Source organism: Nerophis lumbriciformis, linkage group LG37 (assembly GCF_033978685.3).
Source record: "Nerophis lumbriciformis linkage group LG37, RoL_Nlum_v2.1, whole genome shotgun sequence".
NCBI lineage: Eukaryota > Metazoa > Chordata > Actinopteri > Syngnathiformes > Syngnathidae > Nerophis > Nerophis lumbriciformis.
Window position 1 is genome coordinate 6,024,675 of NC_084584.2, and position 25,326 is coordinate 6,050,000.

A 25,326-nucleotide genomic window follows, 5' to 3' on the forward strand; every position below is an offset into this window, starting at 1 on the left:
TCATGAAGGCATGAGGTTATGACGACATGAGGTTATGACTTCATGAGGTTATGACGGCATGATGTTATGACTTCATGAGGTCATGACGGCATGAGGTTATGACTTCATGAGGCTATGACGGCATGAGGTTATGACTTCATGAGGTCATGACAGCATGAGGGTATGACTTCATGAGGTTTTGACCATGTGAGAAGAACAAAGTTACATGGAGAGTGTCAGAATAAGTTATCACACAACTTTGTGTTCCCATGAGTTCAGGTTGCCCTGCAAGAAGACAAAGGCTGTCTTTGATCTTATCAAAGCAAAAGGCTCATAAACCTCCACTGTGTGCGATGGGATGCGACGCGGAGGTGTCGGTTTCTTTGATCTATTGGACAGCCACAGGAAGGACCTTATCACGAGATCTACAAAGTAGAGAGGCCCGAGATCTACATAGCAGAGAGAGGGGGAAAACCTGACACGGCTCCAGACACCTTTTCTTTGAACTGTTTATGACCGAGTGCGGCAGCTGTTTATGACCCCCCGCCCCTTAAAAGCAGCTATGTAATCAGGGAATGTCCAAATAAATGCGTAGGCGTGTAGCTCCCTTCTCAGAGCTTGGGGTACTACTGTACGAGGGTACATAAGCAAAATGTAATCCTGTCTCTGTTCGATTCCTCGCTTCTTGTCTTGTCTAATAGATGTCATCGGTGTTTGAACCTGACAGCGAGGCTTTTATTTTGTCACGTCGTGATCATGCATTTACTGTGTTCCTGTGAGATATATCATGAGAGACGAGGTGCGGCGGGGTCACGCTTACTTCCTTCTGGTAGTACTTGATGGCTAACTTGAGCCTGGCCAGGTCGCCGTCGCCGTCCTCCAGCAGGCTGACGTCGTCTCTGTAGTTGAGGATCATCTCCAGCTCCCTGGAGCTTCTGGTCTGGTCCAGGAGGTCTTTGGCGAACTGCTTGCACTGCTGCGACAGCTCCTCGTACTCCGACTTGAACTCGTTCTCGACCTGCAAGCCCGTAAGTGTCACGGTTCTGGGCGTTCTAAACGCGGGCGTGGTGTGGCGGCGAAGGCGTCACCTTGCTGAGCTCCTGCAGCTCCCGGCTGAGCCTGAAGGCGGTGAGGAAGGGGTCCTCGCTGGAGAGGGCGACCAGGGAGGGGCTGGACAGCGCCTTGTAGATGTTGAGGCGGGACCGCGAGTGGCGCAGGCTGTCCACGTCGGAGCTGGACACGCACTCCACGCAGTTGCAGCGCACCTGCACACACACGCACGCTCTGTTATCTGGGGTCCATATAAGTGGGAGAGGGCGGGGTCAACCTGGACCAATCACCTCCGCTTTATGTAAACATCAAAAACCCGCCGGATTTTGAGGAACCAAATGTAAGTTTTCCATAAACATCAAAAACAAGTTAGTCTATTAATTACTTAAGGCGTCCAAAACTTTTAGCAACCCACGGCACAATGGTTAGCATTCAAATATTAGTATGCTAGCTTTTTTTTTTTTTTTTTTGCTAATTTTGCACCTCAGTGTCAAATATTTTGTTATGGGAAATATTTTGTAATGGGAGGAATGATAACTGTTAGCATGCTAAAACATTTTTTTTTTTTCAAATAATAAAAAATTAACAAAAAAATGTTAGCATTGTTAGAATAATTGTTTGTAAGTTATCACAAAAGAAACATTATATTGCATTATGTTCCTGATGAGAAGATGAAGGCTGTATTTCGAGGCCTAACAAGAGGAGGAAGGCTCGTGAAACGCCACTGTGATTTCAACACGGACAGATGGCAGGATCTGCTCAACTCTCGGAGGAACTCTCTTTGAAGTGCTAAACGAACTCTCTTTGAAGTAATTCACAAACTCTCTTCCAACTATTTGGTCAACGCTATTTACGACCGCTGCCCTCTTGAAGTTGCTGTGGACAGGAGACGGGAGGGGTTGTCCATTGTCCTCCAACACCTGCCCCGGCTGGATCCAGGAAGAGCCCAAGCCCGAGAAAATCCTCTTCTTGGACTTCAAAGCGACCGAAAACAATGACTCTTTTACACACTTACCAATTCCTGCTGTGACATATGTTGGTGCGTGAACATGGAACATCTGAATTAAAAGAGGAGACGAAGACCTTCTTCGTCAGAGCGTGGTGCAGGACTGTGCAGAGAGTGCAGCGGCCATGTTTTTCCTCAATATTGAGTCCAAATTGAATTCTGTCTCTGTTTGATTCTTTGCCTTTTGTCCTGTTCAACAGATGTCCTGTGTTTGAACGTGACATCTAATTGGTCCTTCGAGCCGGATTCCAACACGTCTGACGATTCCAGCATGAGTGAGTAAAACCAGAAAGACCATGGCATCCAAATCCTGATTGAGGAACTGCTTTTTCTTCATTTCGGGCTGGAATTGAAAGACTGATGGAAATCCAAGGACAGGAGGAAGGAACCCAGAGAGCAGTGAGTACGTTTTAAATTGACAAAGAAAGAAACGACTAAGAAAAAGCGTGTGACTGAGGGTTACGACGCATAAACAAACCCTGTAAATCCTAGGCTCTAACAGGTAAAAAGGCCAAATTAGAGGGACGTCGGAGTCCAACGTCCGTGAGTATTAAAATTTTAAATAAAAACTGAATTAAAATAAAAACTGAAGAGGCCAAAATACTGCAGGTAAACGGAACCGCGAAAACTGGAATCCGTAATATCCATAAACAAACATACTAGGGGGGTGTCGGAGCCCACAATAATTTGAAATATCCGTGAACCATTATCCTAGGGACGTCGGAGTCCAACAGACCTAAAATGGTGTATTCAGAATAAAAAACTGAATTTTGTCCGTGAAAAAACAATAACCTGGAGAGCGACGGGGTCCTCATGTAATATACATTGAAATTTCCGTAGATCAATATACTGAAAGGTGTGAATGTGAGAGTGTGTGGGAGTAATCGCCATTAGGCTATCACTCCATATTAAAGTTGTGAGAAGTAAATAGTGGGTTATTGTGGATGCTCTAGGCAAGACACCTCCACTGGGGAACCATCTCCAGTAGAAGCGACGTGTACCACAATAATAAATTAAACCACTATCTTACAAAAAAGACAAAAGTAATCCTTATAAGTTCGGCTCTGTAGGGGAAGACGGATTACTCCAAATTCTCAAAATGGAAAGAGGGACACAAAGAAACGCAGATCTAATATGGTCTATTAGAAGGACGGCGTGGCGCAGTGGAAGAATGGCCGTGCGCGACCCGAGGGTCCCTGGTTCAATCCCCACCTAGTACCAGCCTCGTCACGTCTGTTGTGTCCTGAGCAAGACACTTCACCCTTGCTCCTGATGGGTGCTGGTTAGCGCCTTGCATGGCAGCTCCCTCCATCAGTGTGTGAATGTGTGTGTGAATGGGTAAATGTGGAAGTAGTGTCAAAGCGCTTTGAGTACCTTGAAGGTAGAAAAGCGCTATACAAGTACAACCCATTTATTTATCATTTATTACAATCTATTTAAAACAAAATAGAAGACAACAACCACAACGTCAGCGGTTACACCCGACTGCATGTTGGCGTTGTAGCAGAGAAGGGCATTTTACAAGAAACTGTCCTGAGGAAAAAAAAATAAAAAAATTAACAATCAAAGTAACTCAGCATGACTGTTAAAAGACAACACCAATTAGTCATGTTGTCAGCGTATGCCATTGGTGGTAAGATCGCTGCAAATGTGTTTGTTTGTTTGTTTGTTTGTTTGTTAGTGTGTGTTTAAGTGTGTATCTTTCAAGGTACAAATTGTGTAAAACCCCGGAGGTTCAAATAAAAAATAAAAATAGGTTAAAAGAAAAAGCAAATAGGAGAAAAATCTCAAAGTGCTGAAGTGAGAGAAAAGTAAAAATAAATGAAGAAATGGGGAAAAATCAATAATAAGAATTAATGCAAAATGAAATAAACTAATGCGAGAGAGATAATGGGGGTATTGAAATAAGAGATGAAGAAAAGGTAGACTGAAGATATACATGTATGTTTGGATATATAAAGAGCGCTTTTATATATACAAATATATATATGTATAATTAAATAATGGAACAAATAAAAACCTAGATTAATAACTATAATAAGAGTTGAGATGTATAGTATGATAAAATGATAAAGTGGGTTGTATGGTTATTAGCTGAGGAAAGAAGAGAGAAAAAAAGAAAAAAAAGAAGAGAAATCTCTTCAAGTGTTGCTGACCTTTGCCCTTAAGAGTGCACTCACGCACTTACACACCACCGTGTGTGTGTGTGTGTGTGTGTGCGTGGCGCAGTGGGGGAGGTGTGAAAATGAATTCATTACATGTAAATTTAAAGTAGGTTTAACTTTGAAGTGTAGTATAACTTAAATATATATAATATAACTTAAATTAGATTAATGTTTTAGACATTTGCAACACCATACATCTGAGTGTTGAACTAAGATAAGATAAGGCCATAACATAAAATAAATAAGGAGGTATGGCAATCAGGAAAACTATCAGCTAGCGATAGACAACTGTTTGTTTTAAATATTGTTGAATAATAATTGCAAATAAAAAATATAAACAATGGGAAGAATGTAAATTCAGAGTTTAAAAGTATAGATTAAGTGGCATATAGACAGTTAAGTGAGTTTAAAACATTACTTAAAAAATGCATAAAGTAATATGTATAACATTTGAATTAGGAGGAAAAATAACATTAGCGTTATTAAATCATCTACATAGTGAAAGACACAAAATAAGCAAAATAAAAGTACAATTATGCAAAAGAGAAGTAAATAATCTAGAACGTTCTCTAAACAAAAATGGACGCACTATTGTGGAAAATAGAAAAACTAAGTACTACAAGTAGAAAAACCACAAATAAAGAAGCAAATGATGTAATTTCTAGGATTAACTAATTATTGTAGAAGTTGGATACCAAATGATGCTGAAATAGTAGCTCCTTTAAGTAAATTAATGAAAAAATAAAATCATCTGTAGAGTGGAATTCAGAAGCTAAAGCAGCATTCTGTGAAATAAAAATAGAACAGAATGTGCGGTTGTTACAGTAACGAAAATTTTGAAAGCTATCAAATGACCATCAAATTGCTCAATGCAAGCGGCAGAACTAGAAACACTAATAGAAGCATGTAAATTAATGAAAGATCAAAAGGTCACAATATTTATAAAGATAGCCAAAATATAGGAATGATAAAGTCAACAGGAAAATCTGTAACACAATGGAGAACTGATAAAAAAAAAAAATTTTAAAAAAAAGAGAGAAAAAAGAATTAATAGAAGCCACACAGCTACCAGCTAAAATAGCAATATGCAAATGTGCGACACACACCAAAGGAACAGACACAGTATCAATAGGAAATGTGTTTGCTGACAAAACAGCAAAACAAGCAACAGAAAAGGAAATACAAATTTCAAACTACAAACTAGTGACATGAATAATGATGTACTAAAAGATATGCAACAACAAAGTACTCCAAAAGAGAAAGAGAAATTGATACACATTTGATTTTGATAATGAAGTGCATCCAAAGACTCATATATTTAAGCATATCAAGGATTCTTCCAATATTATACTGAGGAACAACTTGATGACGTAGGCATAGAAAATACATTTTCTTTGATTCATTTTAATTGTAGAAGTCTACCAAAACACTTTTCTAAAATCAAAAATGTTTTGGAGTCGCTTAAAGGTAGATTTAAGGTAATTGCTTTATCTGAAACATGGATAAAGAAAGGCAAGGAGGTTGATCTGAAATTAAAGGACTATGATCGGTATGTCACTAGCAGAGACAATAGGACTGGAGGAGGGGTGTGGCCCTCTATGTATATAATGAACTAAATGCAGACCAGTTAAATGTATGATAATGGCCATACATGTGTTAATGGGGTGTGTAGCTGTTGAGATAGAATTAGAACAAAACAGAAACATTGTTGTTACATGTGTATATAGAAAACCAGGATCAAAAGTGGAAATCTTTATGGATAAATTAGAGGAAATGATTAATGATCTAAATAAAAATAGGACTATTGTAATTTGTGGAGATTATAATATTGATCTTCTAAAGGTAGATTCACATAAACAAACATCAGATTTTGTAGAGATATTATATGAAAAAGGGCTGTACTCATTAATTACAAAGCCTAGTAGAATAACCACAACTAGTGCAACCTTAATAGACAAAATCTTTACAAATGTTTTAGGGATTCACATCACTACTGGGTTAGTGATAAATGACATAAGTGATCATCTGCCTATATTTGCAATATTTGACTATCAATTCCCTAAAAGAGCATATCATCAAATACTTAAGAGGAAAAGAAGTGTCAATCATATTAACAACTTCAGGTATGACCTATTAAAACAAGAGTGGGAAGAGGTGTATACAGACGATATAAACACGGTCTATGATTCTTTTCGTAAACATTATATTACTCTGTATAACAAGCATTGTCCTGAGGTTCCATGCAGATCTAAACAAAGGCAAAATAATGCACCTTGGATGATAAACAGTTTGAAAAATGCATGTAAAAAGAAAAATAGACTTTGTAAGGCGTTTATCAAATCAAGAACAGAGAATGCTGAAAAACGCTGTAAGAACTACAAAAACAAGTTGACCAATATATTGAGACAAGCAATGAAAGGAATACAAAGAAATTATGAGGATGATGTTGAACAAAAAAGACATCTATGTATGTCCAGACAATAAACCAATCTTACAAAGAAAAATCGGTATAAGTGAGCAGCAATATTGAGCCAAGGTTGAACTCATGGCTCAACAGGAGGGATATGAATGCCCTTATACAGAAGTACTATACTTCCTATAGTTTAATTCTTATAAAAAAAAATTGTATAAAACATCTATGCAATTAACTAAATAAGAGTGAAGGAAAACATTATTGTCTGGTCATAGTAGATGCATTTTCAAAGTAGTTAGAAATATTTCCTAAAGGAAAAGCAGATGTGCTGACAGTAGCAAAAGCATTATGCAAATATTTAGTAAAAATGTACATTAACATTACAAGTACAACAGGACTAACACCATTTGAAAGATAGTGGAAAGACCAACCTGGGTACACTTAGTACATTGTAAAAAGGTCATTTCTGTTGAATCATCCAATAAGGAAAGGGAAGCAAAGTCTGGTAATAGTGTGGACGCACACGATGACTAGAGTTGAGCCAAACCACTGACCTTGGTAGAGGAGTGAATCAGCAGAAATGACACCCCAATGGCTCAGACGGTCCATAAACATATGGGTTAACGATATTGGTACTGTTCGGCCCTGCCCCCTAATATGGTTCACTTGGGAATCTGAGGAAAATGTAGAACTCAGGAAACAAAATGATACTGCACCCATAGTAAACCCAAACCACTGGCAGAATCAAGAAGTAAAATACACTCACAGGGGAGGTCGTATTAGAAGACGGGCAATGGGAGGATTCGGAGTAACCCCATTAGTGAAAAAAAAAATGCCAGAAAACCCATGCCAGAAAAACAGTAATGGGAAAAAGTATTTGGGATTGTATTTAAAAAGGTCACATAATGAAAAAAAAAAAGTATTTGGAATTGTATTTGTGTTATCAAAGGGACATGTTAACTAGCACACTACAAAATCCACTGTGACAAAGTTGTAAGCATACCATTTGATGGTGTGTCAAAGTTTGTTAATAATTGGTTCCTGTTTTGGTAATTAATTTGTTCCTTATGGCGGAGCAAGTGGGAAAGGCTACAAAAACTGATTGTGTTGTATGTATAAGCCCAGACAATTACTCAATATGAGTCAAAAAAAGTTCAATTGAGGTAATGAGCAAAACAAAATTGACCCTGTAGCTAAAGAGACGAAACAGAAACCAATATTTGATAAATATGTGAAAAAAGCTAATTATACCTGCATTAACATGCAAGGCTCTGTACAACAGTTAGGAAACGTATCATCAGATAACTGCATACACATAGTAAAAGTATCAATATTTGTACAAGAATTGTTAACACGCCTGAACAGTTTGATATCTGAACATTGGAAAATAATTAGACATGATGTAAACTGGCAAAGTGTTGTAGATCCAACTTATATTGATGGGTGTCCAAGAGGTGTATCTGACGACTATAAATTGGTAAATCAAGTTGCAGCTGAATTTGAATCATCCGTCTACTGGTGGTGTACGATTAACAAGAATGTTGACAGAATGAACTATGTCCACTACAACGTACAGAGATTGGGAAATTGGACACAGGCCGGACTTGAAGCAGTCGCTGATCAACGCCGCCACCTTCCTTATGGCCTTTCAAAACCGTATGGCGCTGGACATGTTGTTAGCGGAAAGAGGGGGTGTGTGCGCAATATTTGGTGAACAGTGTTGCACGTTCATACCAAACAACACCGATGCAGAAGGTAGCCTGACCAAAGCACTGGAAGGCCTTCGCACCCTCAACGGTAAAATGAAAGAGCACTCAGGCATAGATACATCTATGTGGGATGGGTGGATGGACGGTTTCGGCAAATACAAGTCTTTGGTATCATCAATTCTAGTATCTATGGCCGTGTTTGTAGCAATACTGACGTTGTGTGGATGTTGTTGTATTCCCTGTCTGCGATCTCTGCTTAACCATCTGATTACCACAGCGATTAGCCCAGCAGATGATAAAGCTGTTCAGATGCACTTCCTGTCGGACGATAAGGAAGATGAATCTGATGATGGGGATACCTACCTGGATGGTGTTCCTGATCTGTTTCCAGACCCGAGTAACGATGAGAAAAATTGATGTTGAACTCTGAGTGTAAACATAACTTTGTCGTAAGGAAATTAACCATTAACTGAAAATTGCAAGAAGAAGTTATTAGGGATAAGGAGATTATGGGAACGTTTTGGCGATAAACAGGGGGGAAATGTTGGAATAATTGTTTGTAAGTTATCACAAAAGAAATGTTGTATTATGAATGCTGTATTTCGAGGCCTAACAAGAGAAAGAATGCTCGTGAAACGCCACTGTGATTTCAGCACGGACAGATGGCAGGGTGTGCTCAACTCCTGGAGGAACTCTCTTTGAAGTGTTAAACGAACTCTCTTTGAAGTAATTCACAAACTCTCTTCCAACTATTTGGTCAACACTATTTACGACACGCTGCCCTCTTGAAGTCACTGTGGACAGGAGACGGGAGGGGTTGTCCATTGTCCTCCAACACCTGCCCCGGCTGGATCCAGGAAGAGCCCAAGCCCGAGAAGTCCTCTTCTTGGACTTCAAAGCGACCGAAAACAATGACTGTTTTACATACCTCCCCATTCCTATTGTGACATATGTTGGTGCGTGAACATGGAACATCTGAATTAAAAGAGGAGACGAGAACCTTCTTCGTCAGAGCGTGGTGCAGGACTGTGCAGAGAGTGCAGCGGCCATGTCTTTCCTCAATATTGAGTCCAAATTGAATTCTGTCTCTGTTTGATTCCTTGCCTTTTGTCTTGTGTAACAGATGTCCTGTGTTTGAACGTGACACATAGCGTACATGTGTACCTAATGAATTGAAACGGTCAGAAACGGTTAAAACATGTGGACTGTGAAAACTTCAGGAAATTCCTGGAATTTCGGAAGAACTGGAAAATTTTATGAAAAAAAATAGGAGCATTTGTTGTCCAGCTAAGAGAAACGTTTTGAGTGGTCAGAAATGGTTAAAACATGTGGACTGTGAAAACTTCAGGAAATTACTGGAATTTCGGAAGAACTGGAAAATTTTACATTAAAAAAATCAGAGCATTTGTTGTCCAACTAAGAGGAACGTTTTGAATGGTCAGAAACGGTTAAAACATGTGGACTGTGAAAACTTCAGGAAATTCCTGGAATTTCAGAAGAACGGGAACATTTTACGAAAAAAAATAAAAGCATTTGTTCTCCAACTAAGAGGAACGTTTTGAATGGTCACAAACGGTCAGAAATGGTTAAAACATGTAGACTGTGAAAACTTCAGGAAATTACTGGAATTTTGGAAGAACTGGAAAATGTATGGAAAAAAAATCGGAGCATTTGTTGTCCAACTAAGAGGAACGTGTTGAATGGTCAGAAACGGTTCAAACATGTGGACTGTGAAAACTTCAGGAAATTCCTGGAATTTCGGAAAAACTGGACATTTTTACGAAAAAAAATAGGAGCATTTGTTGTCCGACTAAGAGGAACGTTTTGAATGATCAGAAATGGTTAAAACATGTGGACTGTGAAAACTTCAGGAAATTACTGGAATTTTGGAAGAACTGGAAAATGTATGAAAAAAAAATCGGAGCATTTGTTGTCCAGCTAAGAGAAACGTTTTGAGTGGTCAGAAATGGTTAAAACATGTGGACTGTGAAAACTTCAGGAAATTCCTGGAATTTCGGAAGAACTGGAAAATTTAAGGAAAAAAATAGGAGCATATTTCAGGAAATTCCTGGAATTTTGGAAGAACTGGGAAATTTTACGGGAAAAAATAGGAGCATTTGTTGTCCAACTAAGAGGAACGTTTTGAATGGTCAGAAACAGTCAGAAACGGTTAAAACATGCGGACTGTGAAAACTTCAGGAAATTCCTGGAATTTCGGAAGAATTGGGAAATTTTACAGGGAAAAAATAGGAGCATTTGTTGTCCAACTAAGAGGAACGTGTTGAATGGTCAGAAACGGTTCAAACATGTGGACTGTGAAAACTTCAGGAAATTCCTGGAATTTCGGAAAAACTGGAAATTTTTACGAAAAAAAATAGGAGCATTTGTTGTCCGACTAAGAGGAACGTTTTGAATGATCAGAAATGGTTAAAACATGTGGACTGTGAAAACTTCAGGAAATTCCTGGAATTTCGGAAAAACTGGAAATTTTTACGAAAAAAAATAGGAGCATTTGTTGTCCGACTAAGAGGAACGTTTTGAATGATCAGAAATGGTTAAAACATGTGGACTGTGAAAACTTCAGGAAATTACTGGAATTTCGGAAGAACTGGAAAATTTTACATTAAAAAAATCAGAGCATTTGTTGTCCAACTAAGAGGAACGTTTTGAATGGTCAGAAACGGTTAAAACATGTGGACTGTGAAAACTTCAGGAAATTCCTGGAATTTCAGAAGAACTGGAACATTTTACGAAAAAAAATAAAAGCATTTGTTCTCCAACTAAGAGGAACGTTTTGAATGGTCACAAACGGTCAGAAATGGTTAAAACATGTGGACTGTGAAAACTTCAGGAAATTACTGGAATTTTGGAAGAACTGGAAAATGTATGAAAAAAAAATCGGAGCATTTGTTGTCCAGCTAAGAGAAACGTTTTGAGTGGTCAGAAATGGTTAAAACATGTGGACTGTGAAAACTTCAGGAAATTCCTGGAATTTCGGAAGAACTGGAAAATTTAAGGAAAAAAATAGGAGCATATTTCAGGAAATTCCTGGAATTTTGGAAGAACTGGGAAATTTTACGGGAAAAAATAGGAGCATTTGTTGTCCAACTAAGCGGAACGTTTTGAATGGTCAGAAACAGTCAGAAACGGTTAAAACATGCAGACTGTGAAAACTTCAGGAAATTCCTGGAATTTCGGAAGAATTGGGAAATTTTACAGGGAAAAAATAGGAGCATTTGTTGTCCAACTAAGAGGAACGTGTTGAATGGTCAGAAACGGTTCAAACATGTGGACTGTGAAAACTTCAGGAAATTCCTGGAATTTCGGAAAAACTGGAAATTTTTACGAAAAAAAATAGGAGCATTTGTTGTCCGACTAAGAGGAACGTTTTGAATGATCAGAAATGGTTAAAACATGTGGACTGTGAAAACTTCAGGAAATTACTGGAATTTTGGAAGAACTGGAAAATGTATGAAAAAAAAATCGGAGCATTTGTTGTCCAGCTAAGAGAAACGTTTTGAGTGGTCAGAAATGGTTAAAACATGTGGACTGTGAAAACTTCAGGAAATTCCTGGAATTTCGGAAGAACTGGAAAATTTAAGGAAAAAAATAGGAGCATATTTCAGGAAATTCCTGGAATTTTGGAAGAACTGGGAAATTTTACGGGAAAAAATAGGAGCATTTGTTGTCCAACTAAGAGGAACGTTTTGAATGGTCAGAAACAGTCAGAAACGGTTAAAACATGCGGACTGTGAAAACTTCAGGAAATTCCTGGAATTTCGGAAGAATTGGGAAATTTTACAGGGAAAAAATAGGAGCATTTGTTGTCCAACTAAGAGGAACGTGTTGAATGGTCAGAAACGGTTCAAACATGTGGACTGTGAAAACTTCAGGAAATTCCTGGAATTTCGGAAAAACTGGAAATTTTTACGAAAAAAAATAGGAGCATTTGTTGTCCGACTAAGAGGAACGTTTTGAATGATCAGAAATGGTTAAAACATGTGGACTGTGAAAACTTCAGGAAATTCCTGGAATTTCAGAAGAACTGGAAAATTTTATGAAAAAAAATAGGAGCATTTGTTGTCCAACTAAGAGGAACGTTTTGAATGGTCAGAAACGGTTAAAACATGTGGACTGTGAAAACTTCAGGAAATTCCTGGAATTTCAGAAGAACCGGAAAATTTTACAAAAAAAAATAGGAGCATTTGTTGTCCGACTAAGAGGAACGTTTTGAATGGTCAGAAACGGTTAGAAACGGTTAAAACATATGGACTGTGAAAACTTCAGGAAATTCCTGAATTTCGGAAGAACTGGAAAATTTAACAAAAAAAATAGGAGCATAATTCAGGAAATTCCTGGAATTTTAGAAGAACTGGGAAATTTTACGGAAAAAAATAGGAGCATTTGTTGTCCGACTAAGAGGAACGTTTTGAATGGTCAGAAAGGGTTAAAACATATGGACTGTGAAAACTTCAGGAAATTCCTGGAATTTCGGAAAAACTAGAAAATTAAAGGAAAAAATAGGAGCATAATTCAGGAAATTCCTGGAATTTCGGAAGAACTGGGAAATTTTACGGAAAAAAATAGAAGCATTTGTTGTCCGACTAAGAGGAACGTTTTGAATGGTCAGAAAGGGTTAAAACATATGGACTGTGAAAACTTCAGGAAATTCCTGGAATTTCGGAAAAACTAGAAAATTTAAGGAAAAAATAGGAGCATAATTCAGGAAATTCCTGGAATTTCGGAAGAACTGGGAAATTTTACGGAAAAAAATAGAAGCATTTGTTGTCCAACTAAGAGGAACGTTTTGAATGGTCAGAAACGGTCAGAAACGGTTAAAACATGTGGACTGTGAAAACTTCAGGAAATTCCTGGAATTTCGGAAGAACTGGGAAATTTTATGAAAAAAAAATCGGAGGATTTGTTGTCCAGCTAAGAGGAACGTTTTGAATGGTCAGAAACGGTAAAAACATGTGGACTGTGAAAACTTCAGGAAATTCCTGGAATTTCAGAAGAACCGGAAAATTTTACAGAAAAAAATAGGAGCATTTGTTGTCCAACTAAGAGGAACGTTTTGAATGGTCAGTAATGGTCAGAAATGGTTAAAACATGTGGACTGTGAAAACTTCAGGAAATTCCTGGAATTTCAGAAGAACTAGAAATTTTTAGGAAAAAAAATCGGAGCATTTGTTGTCCAGCTAAGAGGAACGTTTTGAATGGTCAGAAACGGTAAAAACATGTGGACTGTGAAAACTTCAGGAAATTCCTGGAATTTCAGAAGAACTGGAAAATTTTACAGAAAAAAATAGGAGCATTTGTTGTCCAACTAAGAGGAACGTTTTGAATGGTCAGTAATGGTCAGAAATGGTTAAAACATGTGGACTGTGAAAACTTCAGGAAATTCCTGGAATTTCAGAAGAACTAGAAATTTTTAGGAAAAAAAATCGGAGCATTTGTTGTCCAGCTAAGAGGAACGTTTTGAATGGTCAGAAACGGTAAAAACATGTGGACTGTGAAAACTTCAGGAAATTCCTGGAATTTCAGAAGAACTGGAAAATTTTACGGAAATAAATAGAAGCATTTGTTGTCCAACTAAGAGGAACGTTTTGAATGGTCAGAAACGGTCAGAAACGGTTAAAACATGTGGACTGTGAAAACTTCAGGAAATTCCTGGAATTTCGGAAGAACTGGGAAATTTTATGAAAAAAAAATCGGAGGATTTGTTGTCCAGCTAAGAGGAACGTTTTGAATGGTCAGAAACGGTAAAAACATGTGGACTGTGAAAACTTCAGGAAATTCCTGGAATTTCAGAAGAACCGGAAAATTTTACAGAAAAAAATAGGAGCATTTGTTGTCCAACTAAGAGGAACGTTTTGAATGGTCAGTAATGGTCAGAAATGGTTAAAACATGTGGACTGTGAAAACTTCAGGAAATTCCTGGAATTTCAGAAGAACTAGAAATTTTTAGGAAAAAAAATCGGAGCATTTGTTGTCCAGCTAAGAGGAACGTTTTGAATGGTCAGAAACGGTAAAAACATGTGGACTGTGAAAACTTCAGGAAATTCCTGGAATTTCAGAAGAACTGGAAAATTTTACGGAAATAAATAGGAGCATTTGTTGTCCGACTAAGAGGAACGTTTTGAATGGTCAGAAACGGTTAGAAACGGTTAAAACATATGGACTGTGAAAACTTCAGGAAATTCCTGAATTTCGGAAGAACTGGAAAATTTAACGAAAAAAATAGGAGCATAATTCAGGAAATTCCTGGAATTTCGGAAGAACTGGGAAATTTTACGGAAAAAAATAGGAGCATTTGTTGTCCGACTAAGAGGAACGTTTTGAATGGTCAGAAAGGGTTAAAACATATGGACTGTGAAAACTTCAGGAAATTCCTGGAATTTCGGAAAAACTAGAAAATTAAAGGAAAAAATAGGAGCATAATTCAGGAAATTCCTGGAATTTCGGAAGAACTGGGAAATTTTACGGAAAAAAATAGAAGCATTTGTTGTCCGACTAAGAGGAACGTTTTGAATGGTCAGAAAGGGTTAAAACATATGGACTGTGAAAACTTCAGGAAATTCCTGGAATTTCGGAAAAACTAGAAAATTTAAGGAAAAAATAGGAGCATAATTCAGGAAATTCCTGGAATTTCGGAAGAACTGGGAAATTTTACGGAAAAAAATAGAAGCATTTGTTGTCCAACTAAGAGGAACGTTTTGAATGGTCCAGAAACGGTCAGAAACGGTTAAAACATGTGGACTGTGAAAACTTCAGGAAATTCCTGGAATTTCGGAAGAACTGGGAAATTTTATGAAAAAAAAATCGGAGGATTTGTTGTCCAGCTAAGAGGAACGTTTTGAATGGTCAGAAACGGTAAAAACATGTGGACTGTGAAAACTTCAGGAAATTCCTGGAATTTCAGATGAACCGGAAAATTTTACAGAAAAAAATAGGAGCATTTGTTGTCCAACTAAGAGGAACGTTTTGAATGGTCAGAAATGGTCAGAAATGGTTAAAACATGTGGACTGTGAAAACTTCAGGAAATTCCTGGAATTTCGGAAGAACTGGAAAATTTAACGAAAAAAATAGGAGCATAATTCTGGAAATTCCTGGAATTTCGGAAAAACTGGGAAATTTTACGTAAAAAAAAGTAGGAGCGTTTGTTGTCCAACTAAGAGGAACGTTTTGAATGGTCAGAAACGGTCAGAAACGGTTAAAACATGTGGACTGTGAAAACTTCAGGAAATTCCTGGAATTTCGGAAGAATTGGGAAATTTTACGGGAAAAAAATAGGAGCATTTGTTGTCCAACTAAGAGGAATGTTTTGAATGGTCAGAAACGGTTAAAACATATGGACTGTGAAAACTTCAGGAAATTCCTGGAATTTCGGAAGAACTGGAAAATTTAACGAAAAAAATAGGAGCATAATTCTGGAAATTCCTGGAATTTCGGAAGAACTGGGAAATTTTACGGAAAAAAGTAGGAGCGTTTGTTGTCCAACTAAGAGGAACGTTTTGAATGGTCAGAAACGGTCAGAAACGGTTAAAACATGCGGACTGTGTAAACTTCAGGAAATTCCTGGATTGTGAAAACTTCAGGAAATTCCTGGAATTTCGGAAGAACTGGAAAATTTAACGAAAAAAATAGGAGCATAATTCTGGAAATTCCTGGAATTTCGGAAGAATTGGGAAATTTTACGGGGGGAAAATAGGAGCATTTGTTGTCCAACTAAGAGGAACTTATTGAATGGTCAGAAACGGTTAAAACATGTGGACTGTGAAAACTTCAGGAAATTCCTGGAATTTCGGAAGAACTGGAAATTTTTACGAAAAAAAAATAGGAGCATTTGTTGTCCGACTAAGAGGAACGTTTTGAATGGGCAGAAACGGTCAGAAACGGTTAAAAAATGTGGACTGTGAAAACTTCAGGAAATTCCTGGAATTTTTTTGGAACTTGGAAAATGGTAGTTTGGTTGGTGGGTGGAGTGTGTGGACGAGGGAAATGGTTGGAATCGGGTGAGAAATGTGGGGAGTTGTGCATGTCTAAAAAATTGGCCCGTTCCATTTCAACGTGCAAAATGTCCCGGAGAACCGGGAATTCTGGGTAATCCGGGAAATTGAGTCGGGGGGTGTGGCGGGCTCACCTCGTGCGGCTGCGGCATGGACACGCCCTTCTGCACCAGGAGCTTGATGATCTCGTAGTTGTTGGTGTGCGCCGCCAGGATGATGGGTGTGATGTCCGGGGTGAAGTCGGAGAACTGCTTGTCCAGTAAGATGGGCGGGACCTTGGAGTGAAAAGGGGCGGGGTTATTCCACACTGGGTCACTTCTTTAGGTACACCACATGCATGCATCAAGTAACCACATTTAATGTAGTTGTGGGAGAAATTTAGTGTGAATACTAAAAAAAGCCTGAAATATATATTATAAATAAATAATATAAGTAAAAAATATGAGCAAAATGAGGTTAAAAAAAAAATAAAAGCTAGCATGCTAACAGTACTATGCTAACAATAGCATGATTACGGTTAGCATTAGTGAAATACCAAAATATATGACACTGAGGTGTATACCTGCAAAATTAGCTACAAAATCTAGCATGCTAATGTTGTACCGGAAAAATGTGTTCAAAAGGCTAACATTAGCATGCATCAAGTAGCAAAATAGGACTGTGGATACCTACAAAATTTGCTAAAAAAAATACAAATTAAAAAAATAAAAAGCGAGCTCATGAACATTAGCATGCTAAATTGTATCATTTTTCAAGTAGGAAAATATATCCGAGTTGTATACCGGAAAAATTTGTTCAAAAGGCTAACATTAGCAAGCATCAAGTAGCAAAATAAAACTGTGGATACCTACAAAATAAGCTAAAAAAATTTAATTTAAAAAAAAAAAAGTTAGCTCATGAACATTAGCATGCTAAATGGTATCATTTGTGAAGTACAAAAATATATGCGAGTTGTGTACCGGAAAAATGTGTTCAAAAGGCTAACATTAGCATGCATCAAGTAGCAAAATAGGACTGTGTATACCTACAAAATTAGCTACAAAAAAAAAAAAAAAAAAAAAAAAAAGCTAGCTTACTAACATTAGGATGCTAAATGGTATCATTTGTCAAGTACGGAAATATATCCGAGTTGTGTACCGGAAAAATGTGTTCAAAAGGCTAACACTAGCATGCATCAAGAAGCAAAATAGGACTGTGGATACCTACAAAATTAGCTACAAAAAAAAAAAACTAGCTTACTAACATTAGCATGCTAAATGGTATCATTTGTCAAATACGGAAAAATATCCGAGTTGTGTACCGGAAAAATGTGTTCAAAAGGCTAACATTAGCATGCAAAATAGAACTGTGGATACCGACAAAATTAGCTAAAAAAAAAAAAAAAAAAGAAGCTAGCTCATGAACATTAGCATGCTAAATGGTATCATTTGTCAAGTACGGAAATATATCCAAGTTGTGTACCGGAAAAATTTGTTCAAAAGGCTAACATTAGCATGCATCAAGTAGCAAAATAAAACTGTGAATACCTACAAAATTAGCTAAAAAAAAATAAAAAAATTGCTAGCTCATGAACATTAGCATGCTAAATGGTATCATTTGTCAAGTACGGAAATATATCCGAGTTGTGTACCGGAAAAATGTGTTCAAAAGGCTAACACTAGCATGCATCAAGAAGCAAAATAGGACTGTGGATACCTACAAAATTAGCTACAAAAAAAAAAACTAGCTTACTAACATTAGCATGCTAAATGGTATAATTTGTCAAATACGGAAACATTTCCGAGTTGTGTACCGGAAAAATGTGTTCAAAAGGCTAACATTAGCATGCAAAATAGAACTGTGGATACCGACAAAATTAGCTAAAAAAAAAAAAAGCTAGCTCATGAACATTAGCATGCTAAATGGTATCATTTGTCAAGAACAAAAATATATCCGAGTTGTGTACCGGAAAAATGTGTTCAAAAGGCTAACATTAGCATGCATCAAGTAGCAAAATAAAACTGTGGATACCTACAAAATTTGCTAAAAAAAATATAAAAAAAAGAAAAAAAAGTTAGCTCATGAACATTAGCATGCTAAATGGTATCATTTGTCAAGTACAAAAATATATCCGACTTGTGTATCGGAAAAATGTGTTCAAACGGCTAACATTAGCATGCATCAAGTAGCAAAATAGAACTGTGGATACCTACAAAATAAGTTAAAAAAAAAGAAAAGAAAAGCTAGCTCATGAACATTAGCATGCTAAATGGTATCATTTGTCAAGTACGAAAATATATCCGAGTTGTGTACCGGAAAAATGTGTTCAAAAGGCTAACATTAGCATGCATCAAGTAGCAAAATAAAACTGTGAATACCTACAAAATTAACTAAAAAAAAAAAAAAAAAAGAAGCTAGCTCATGAACATTAGCATGCTAAATGGTATCATTTGTCAAGAAATATATCCAAGTTGTGTACCGGAAAAATTTGTTCAAAAGGCTAACATTAGCATGCATCAAGTAGCAAAATAAAACTGTGAATACCTACAAAATTAGCTAAAAAAAAATAAAAAAATTGCTAGCTCATGAACATTAGCATGCTAAATGGTATCATTTGTCAAGTACGGAAATATATCCGAGGTGTGTACCGGAAAAATGTGTTCAAAAGGCTAACACTAGCATGCATCAAGAAGCAAAATAGGACTGTGGATACCTACAAAATTAGCTACAAAAAAAAAAACTAGCTTACTAACATTAGCATGCTAAATGGTATAATTTGTCAAATACGGAAACATTTCCGAGTTGTGTACCGGAAAAATGTGTTCAAAAGGCTAACATTAGCATGCAAAATAGAACTGTGGATACCGACAAAATTAGCTAAAAAAAAAAAAAAGCTAGCTCATGAACATTAGCATGCTAAATGGTATAATTTGTCAAGTACAAAAATATATCCGTGTTGTGTACCGGAAAAATGTGTTCAAAAGGCTAACATTAGCATGCAAAATAGAACTGTGGATACCGACAAAATTAGCTAAAAAAAAAAAAAAAAAAGAAGCTAGCTCATGAACATTAGCATGCTAAATGGTATCATTTGTCAAGTACGGAAATATATCCAAGTTGTGTACCGGAAAAATTTGTTCAAAAGGCTAACATTAGCATGCATCAAGTAGCAAAATAAAACTGTGAATACCTACAAAATTAGCTAAAAAAAAATAAAAAAATTGCTAGCTCATGAACATTAGCATGCTAAATGGTATCATTTGTCAAGTACGGAAATATATCCGAGTTGTGTACCGGAAAAATGTGTTCAAAAGGCTAACACTAGCATGCATCAAGAAGCAAAATAGGACTGTGGATACCTACAAAATTAGCTACAAAAAAAAAAACTAGCTTACTAACATTAGCATGCTAAATGGTATAATTTGTCAAATACGGAAACATTTCCGAGTTGTGTACCGGAAAAATGTGTTCAAAAGGCTAACATTAGCATGCAAAATAGAACTGTGGATACCGACAAAATTAGCTAAAAAAAAAAAAAGCTAGCTCATGAACATTAGCATGCTAAATGGTATCATTTGTCAAGAACAAAAATATATCCGAGTTGTGTACCGGAAAAATGTGTTCAAAAGGCTAACATTAGCATGCATCAAGTAGCAAAATAAAACTGTGGATACCTACAAAATTTGCTAAAAAAAATATAAAAAAAAGAAAAAAAAGTTAGCTCATGAACATTAGCATGCTAAATGGTATCATTTGTCAAGTACAAAAATATATCCGACTTGTGTATCGGAAAAATGTGTTCAAACGGCTAACATTAGCATGCATCAAGTAGCAAAATAGAACTGTGGATACCTACAAAATAAGTTAAAAAAAAAAGAAAAGAAAAGCTAGCTCATGAACATTAGCATGCTAAATGGTATCATTTGTCAAGTACGAAAATATATCCGAGTTGTGTACCGGAAAAATGTGTTCAAAAGGCTAACATTAGCATGCATCAAGTAGCAAAATAAAACTGTGAATACCTACAAAATTAGCTAAAAAAAAAAAAAAAAAAGAAGCTAGCTCATGAACATTAGCATGCTAAATGGTATCATTTGTCAAGAAATATATCCAAGTTGTGTACCGGAAAAATTTGTTCAAAAGGCTAACATTAGCATGCATCAAGTAGCAAAATAAAACTGTGAATACCTACAAAATTAGCTAAAAAAAAATAAAAAAATTGCTATCTCATGAACATTAGCATGCTAAATGGTATCATTTGTCAAGTACGGAAATATATCCGAGTTGTGTACCGGAAAAATGTGTTCAAAAGGCTAACACTAGCATGCATCAAGAAGCAAAATAGGACTGTGGATACCTACAAAATTAGCTACAAAAAAAAAAACTAGCTTACTAACATTAGCATGCTAAATGGTATAATTTGTCAAATACGGAAACATTTCCGAGTTGTGTACCGGAAAAATGTGTTCAAAAGGCTAACATTAGCATGCAAAATAGAACTGTGGATACCGACAAAATTAGCTAAAAAAAAAAAAAAGCTAGCTCATGAACATTAGCATGCTAAATGGTATAATTTGTCAAGTACAAAAATATATCCGTGTTGTGTACCGGAAAAATGTATTCAAAAGGCTAACATTAGCAGGCATCAGATAGCAAATTAGGACTGAGGATACCTACAATATTAGATAAAAAAAAAAAAAAAAAAAAAAAAAGCTAGCTCATGAACATTAGCATGCTAAATGGTATGATTTGTCAAGTAAAGAAAATGTATCCGAGTTGTGTACCGGAGAAAATGTGTTCAAAAGGCTAACATTAGCATGCAAAATAGAACTGTGGATACCTACAAAATTAGCAGGAAAAAATAAAAATAAAAAAAATATTAAAAAGCTAGCTTACTTACATTAGCATGCTAAATGATATAATTTTTCAAGAAACAAAACATGAGGTATATATACCTGCAGAATAATGCTAATATTAGCATGCTAACGATTGTGCCACACTTTGTACACCTCTAAGCTTATACAGCATCGGGCATGGACAATTCATTAGGTACACATAGCGTATGTGTGTACCTAATGAATTGTCCCAGGCCTTGTAAGACGGAGGCAGCTCGTCTTCCGGCTCTCATCCGAACGACATTCAGCCGACTGAGAAGAGACTCAAAGGTCAGGTCGGCTTTTGTCATCGTTCGAAAATACATTTCTTTGTCTGACCGTTGCCACGGGAACTCCTTTAACATCTGCAGGTCGGAAAAAAAAAGTACCCCCCCTTTATGACCCACTTTAGCGTGGAAACATTTTCTCTGATAAAAAGTATGACAGCCGGTGGCACTTTTAAAATGGAACAACTTGTACCATTCAGCGGGAATATTGATGAGCCTTTTTAAAGTCCAAAGGCAATATTGTAAGTCACGCTGACACTCGGGGGAGAGTTCTCATCAAATGTATTTTTAGCGAGGGACTAATCACAAAACTAAGGAGACTTTTGGAATCGCACACTTTTGAACGCTGTTGATGAATTAATGCACAGTCAGGCAGCTTGTTGCTAGGCAGGATTGGAGGGGCACAATCCCTTCTGCCCCGAAGCCCAATTAAGACTGTGGTCTGATGATGATAACGCTTGTAATGTTTCAGAACAACCACTAGGGGGCGCTCCCTGCCCCGCCAAGACCACAGGACATACTTTTACATCATAGAGAAAAGAGAAGTATTGTTATTAAAAAGTATTGATTTTGAATCAAGAATCGTTTTGAATCAACAATCGACTCTAAATCTATTTAAAAAACCAAAAATTGTTTTAAAAATAAATAAAAAGTATTATTATTATAATATATATGTATATATATATATATATATATATATATATATATATATATATATATATATATATATATATATATATATATATATATATATATATATATATATATATATATTTTTTTTTTTTTTTTTTTTTTTTTTTATCGATCCTGTCCTTTCCCGATTTACTTTACAAAAGAGAAGTGTTGCTATTGAAAAAGTATTGATTTTGAATCAGGAATCTTTTTGAATAGAGAATCGATTCTGAATCGATTAAAAAAAAAAAAAAAAATCGGTTTAAAAAAATTAATATTATTATTTTAAATGTTTTCAATCTGTCCTGTCTTTGCCCCGATTTACTTTAGAAAAGAGAAGTTGTGTTATTAAAAAAGTATTGATTTTGAATCAAGAATCGTTTTGAATCGAAAATCGATTCTAAATCGATTTAAAAAATCAAAAATTGTTTTAAAAAACCAATAAAAATTATATATCTATATATATATATATATATATATATATATATATTACTTTAGAAAAGAGAAGTTTTGTTAAAATATACAATAAAAAATTATTATACATATATATATATATATATATATATATATATATATATATATATATATATATATATATAAAAAAAAATTTCTTTTTCTTTTTTTCCTGTCTTTTGACTTTAGAAAAGAGAAGTTTGGTTATTAAAAAAAGTATTGATTTTGAATCTAGAATCGATTCTCAATCGATTCAAAAATCGGTTTAAGAAAATCGATAAAAATTATATTTATATAAATATATATATATATATATATATATATATATATATATATATATATATATATATATATATATATATATATATACATACATATATATATATATATATATATATATATATATATATATATATATATATATATATATATATATATATGTATATATATACTTTTTTTTAAAACATTTAAAAAAAAAAATTATATTTATTTTTTTGTTTGAATCCGTCCTGTCCTTTCCAAATTTACTTTAGAAAAGAGAAGTTTTGTTATTAAAAATGTATTAATTTTGAATCAAGAATCGTTTGAAATCGATTCTGAGTCAATTAAAAAATCAAAAATTGTTTTAAAAAACCAATAAAAATTATATATCTATATATATATATATATATATATATATTACTTTAGAAAAGAGAAGTTTTGTTAAAATATACAATAAAAAATTATTATACATATATATATATATATATATATATATATATATATATATATATATATATATATATATATATATAAAATATTTTTTTTCTTTTTCTTTTTTTCCTGTCTTTTGACTTTAGAAAAGAGAAGTTTGGTTATTAAAAAAAGTATTGATTTTGAATCTAGAATCGATTCTCAATCGATTCAAAAATCGGTTTAAGAAAATTGATAAAAAATTATATTTATATAAATATATATATATATATATATATATATATATATACATATATATATATATATATATATATATACATACATATATATATATATATATATATATATATATATATATATATATATATATATATATATATATATATATATATATATATATATATATATATATGTATATATATACTTTTTTTTAAAACATTTAAAAAAAAAAATTATATTTATTTTTTTGTTTGAATCCGTCCTGTCCTTTCCAAATTTACTTTAGAAAAGAGAAGTTTTGTTATTAAAAATGTATTAATTTTGAATCAAGAATCGTTTGAAATCGATTCTGAGTCAATTAAAAAATCAAAAATTGGTTTGAAAAAATGAATAAAAGATAAGGATAACATTTTAAACGATTCTTAATTGATAACAAAACAAACAAAAACAACATCGATTTAAATTTTTTTTAAATGTTTTTATATATATATATATTTTTTTTTTTTTTTTGTCTTGTCAAATCATATAGTTGATGTAGATGATCTATATCTGATGTACAGATTTACCTTAGAGAAGAGAAGTGTTGTCATTAAAAAGGTATTATTTGAAATCAAGAATCGTTTAAAATTGAGAATCGATTCAAAAATCAAAAATCAGTTTAAAAAAAAAATATATATATATATATATATATATATATATATAGTATGTATATATATATATATATATATATATATATTTATATATATATATATATCTATATATATATGTATATATATAATTTAATTTTTTTTATTATTATTATAATTTTTTTTAAATCTGTCCTATCCTTTCCCGATGTACTTTAGAAAAGATACGTTTTGTTATTTAAAAAAGTATTGATTTTTTTTAATCAAGATTCGTTTTCAATCGATTCTGAATCAATTAATAAATAAAAAATCGGTTTTAAAAAATAAATCAAAATTATTATTATTATATTATAATTATATTACATTATATAAATTATTTTACTTCTCCTGTTGCCTTATTTGTATTTGACTTAATTAAATGTTTCATTAAACAAAACCAGTTTTATTTGAAGCAATATAGAAATTTAACAACCCTTTTCATCTGTTTTATAGAGGAATGTCGTTAATTACAGAACTACATAAAGTCATTAAAAAAAAAAGTATTGATTTTGAATTAAGAATCGTTTTGAATCCAAAATCCATTCTGAATCGAATCGTTACCCCCAATAATCGAATCGAATTGGGGGTGCCAAAAAGGATCATTGCCCTGCTAAATTTGCCTGGGAAAAAAAACAAAACTAAACCCTTATTTAAACTCACTTGAACCATTTCATACTGAAAGATAACATTTATTAAATGTTAATAAATATCGGAAAAAAATAAATTCAAATTGATCAGCGACATAAACAACATAAAAAAAACACTTTATCCAGCAAAACAAAAAACATTTTGTACAGATAGTTTTTTTATTAAAAGGAGAGTTTTCCAAGCGGGGTTGTTGTGCTCATGATGCTGATAAAACTGATATTTGACAGGAACTGATATAAAAGATGTTAACACACAAGGGGAACATACAAATATTTTTTTTCCCGAGACACTTAAAAGTGTAATTGCGATAAATCCCAGCATGCTTTGCGCCTGCAAACCATCAAAGTCCAAATGTTGTCTAGTCCTTATTAGCCAAGACATTGTTGACTGATTGGATGCCTTTTTGCAAACAGACTGACTCTAATCATCCAGCTTTGGCAGTGCACACACACACACACACACACACACACACACACACACACACACACACACACACACACACAC

The 25,326-nt window shown here is 34.6% G+C and overlaps 1 protein-coding gene across 1 annotated transcript in view; it reads right to left on the bottom strand.

Annotated features, from left to right (window-relative positions):
• Positions 1-25,326, bottom strand: part of LOC133577129 (short transient receptor potential channel 4-like) — a 100,799-nt gene that overhangs the window by 52,888 nt on the left and 22,585 nt on the right. The window contains exons 4-6 of the mRNA XM_061930711.2: positions 16,467-16,607; positions 1,068-1,244; positions 800-997 (exon numbers count right to left, since the gene is read on the bottom strand). Coding sequence (XP_061786695.1) covers positions 800-997; positions 1,068-1,244; positions 16,467-16,607 — 516 coding nt within the window. The remainder of the gene's footprint in view (positions 1-799; positions 998-1,067; positions 1,245-16,466; positions 16,608-25,326) is intronic.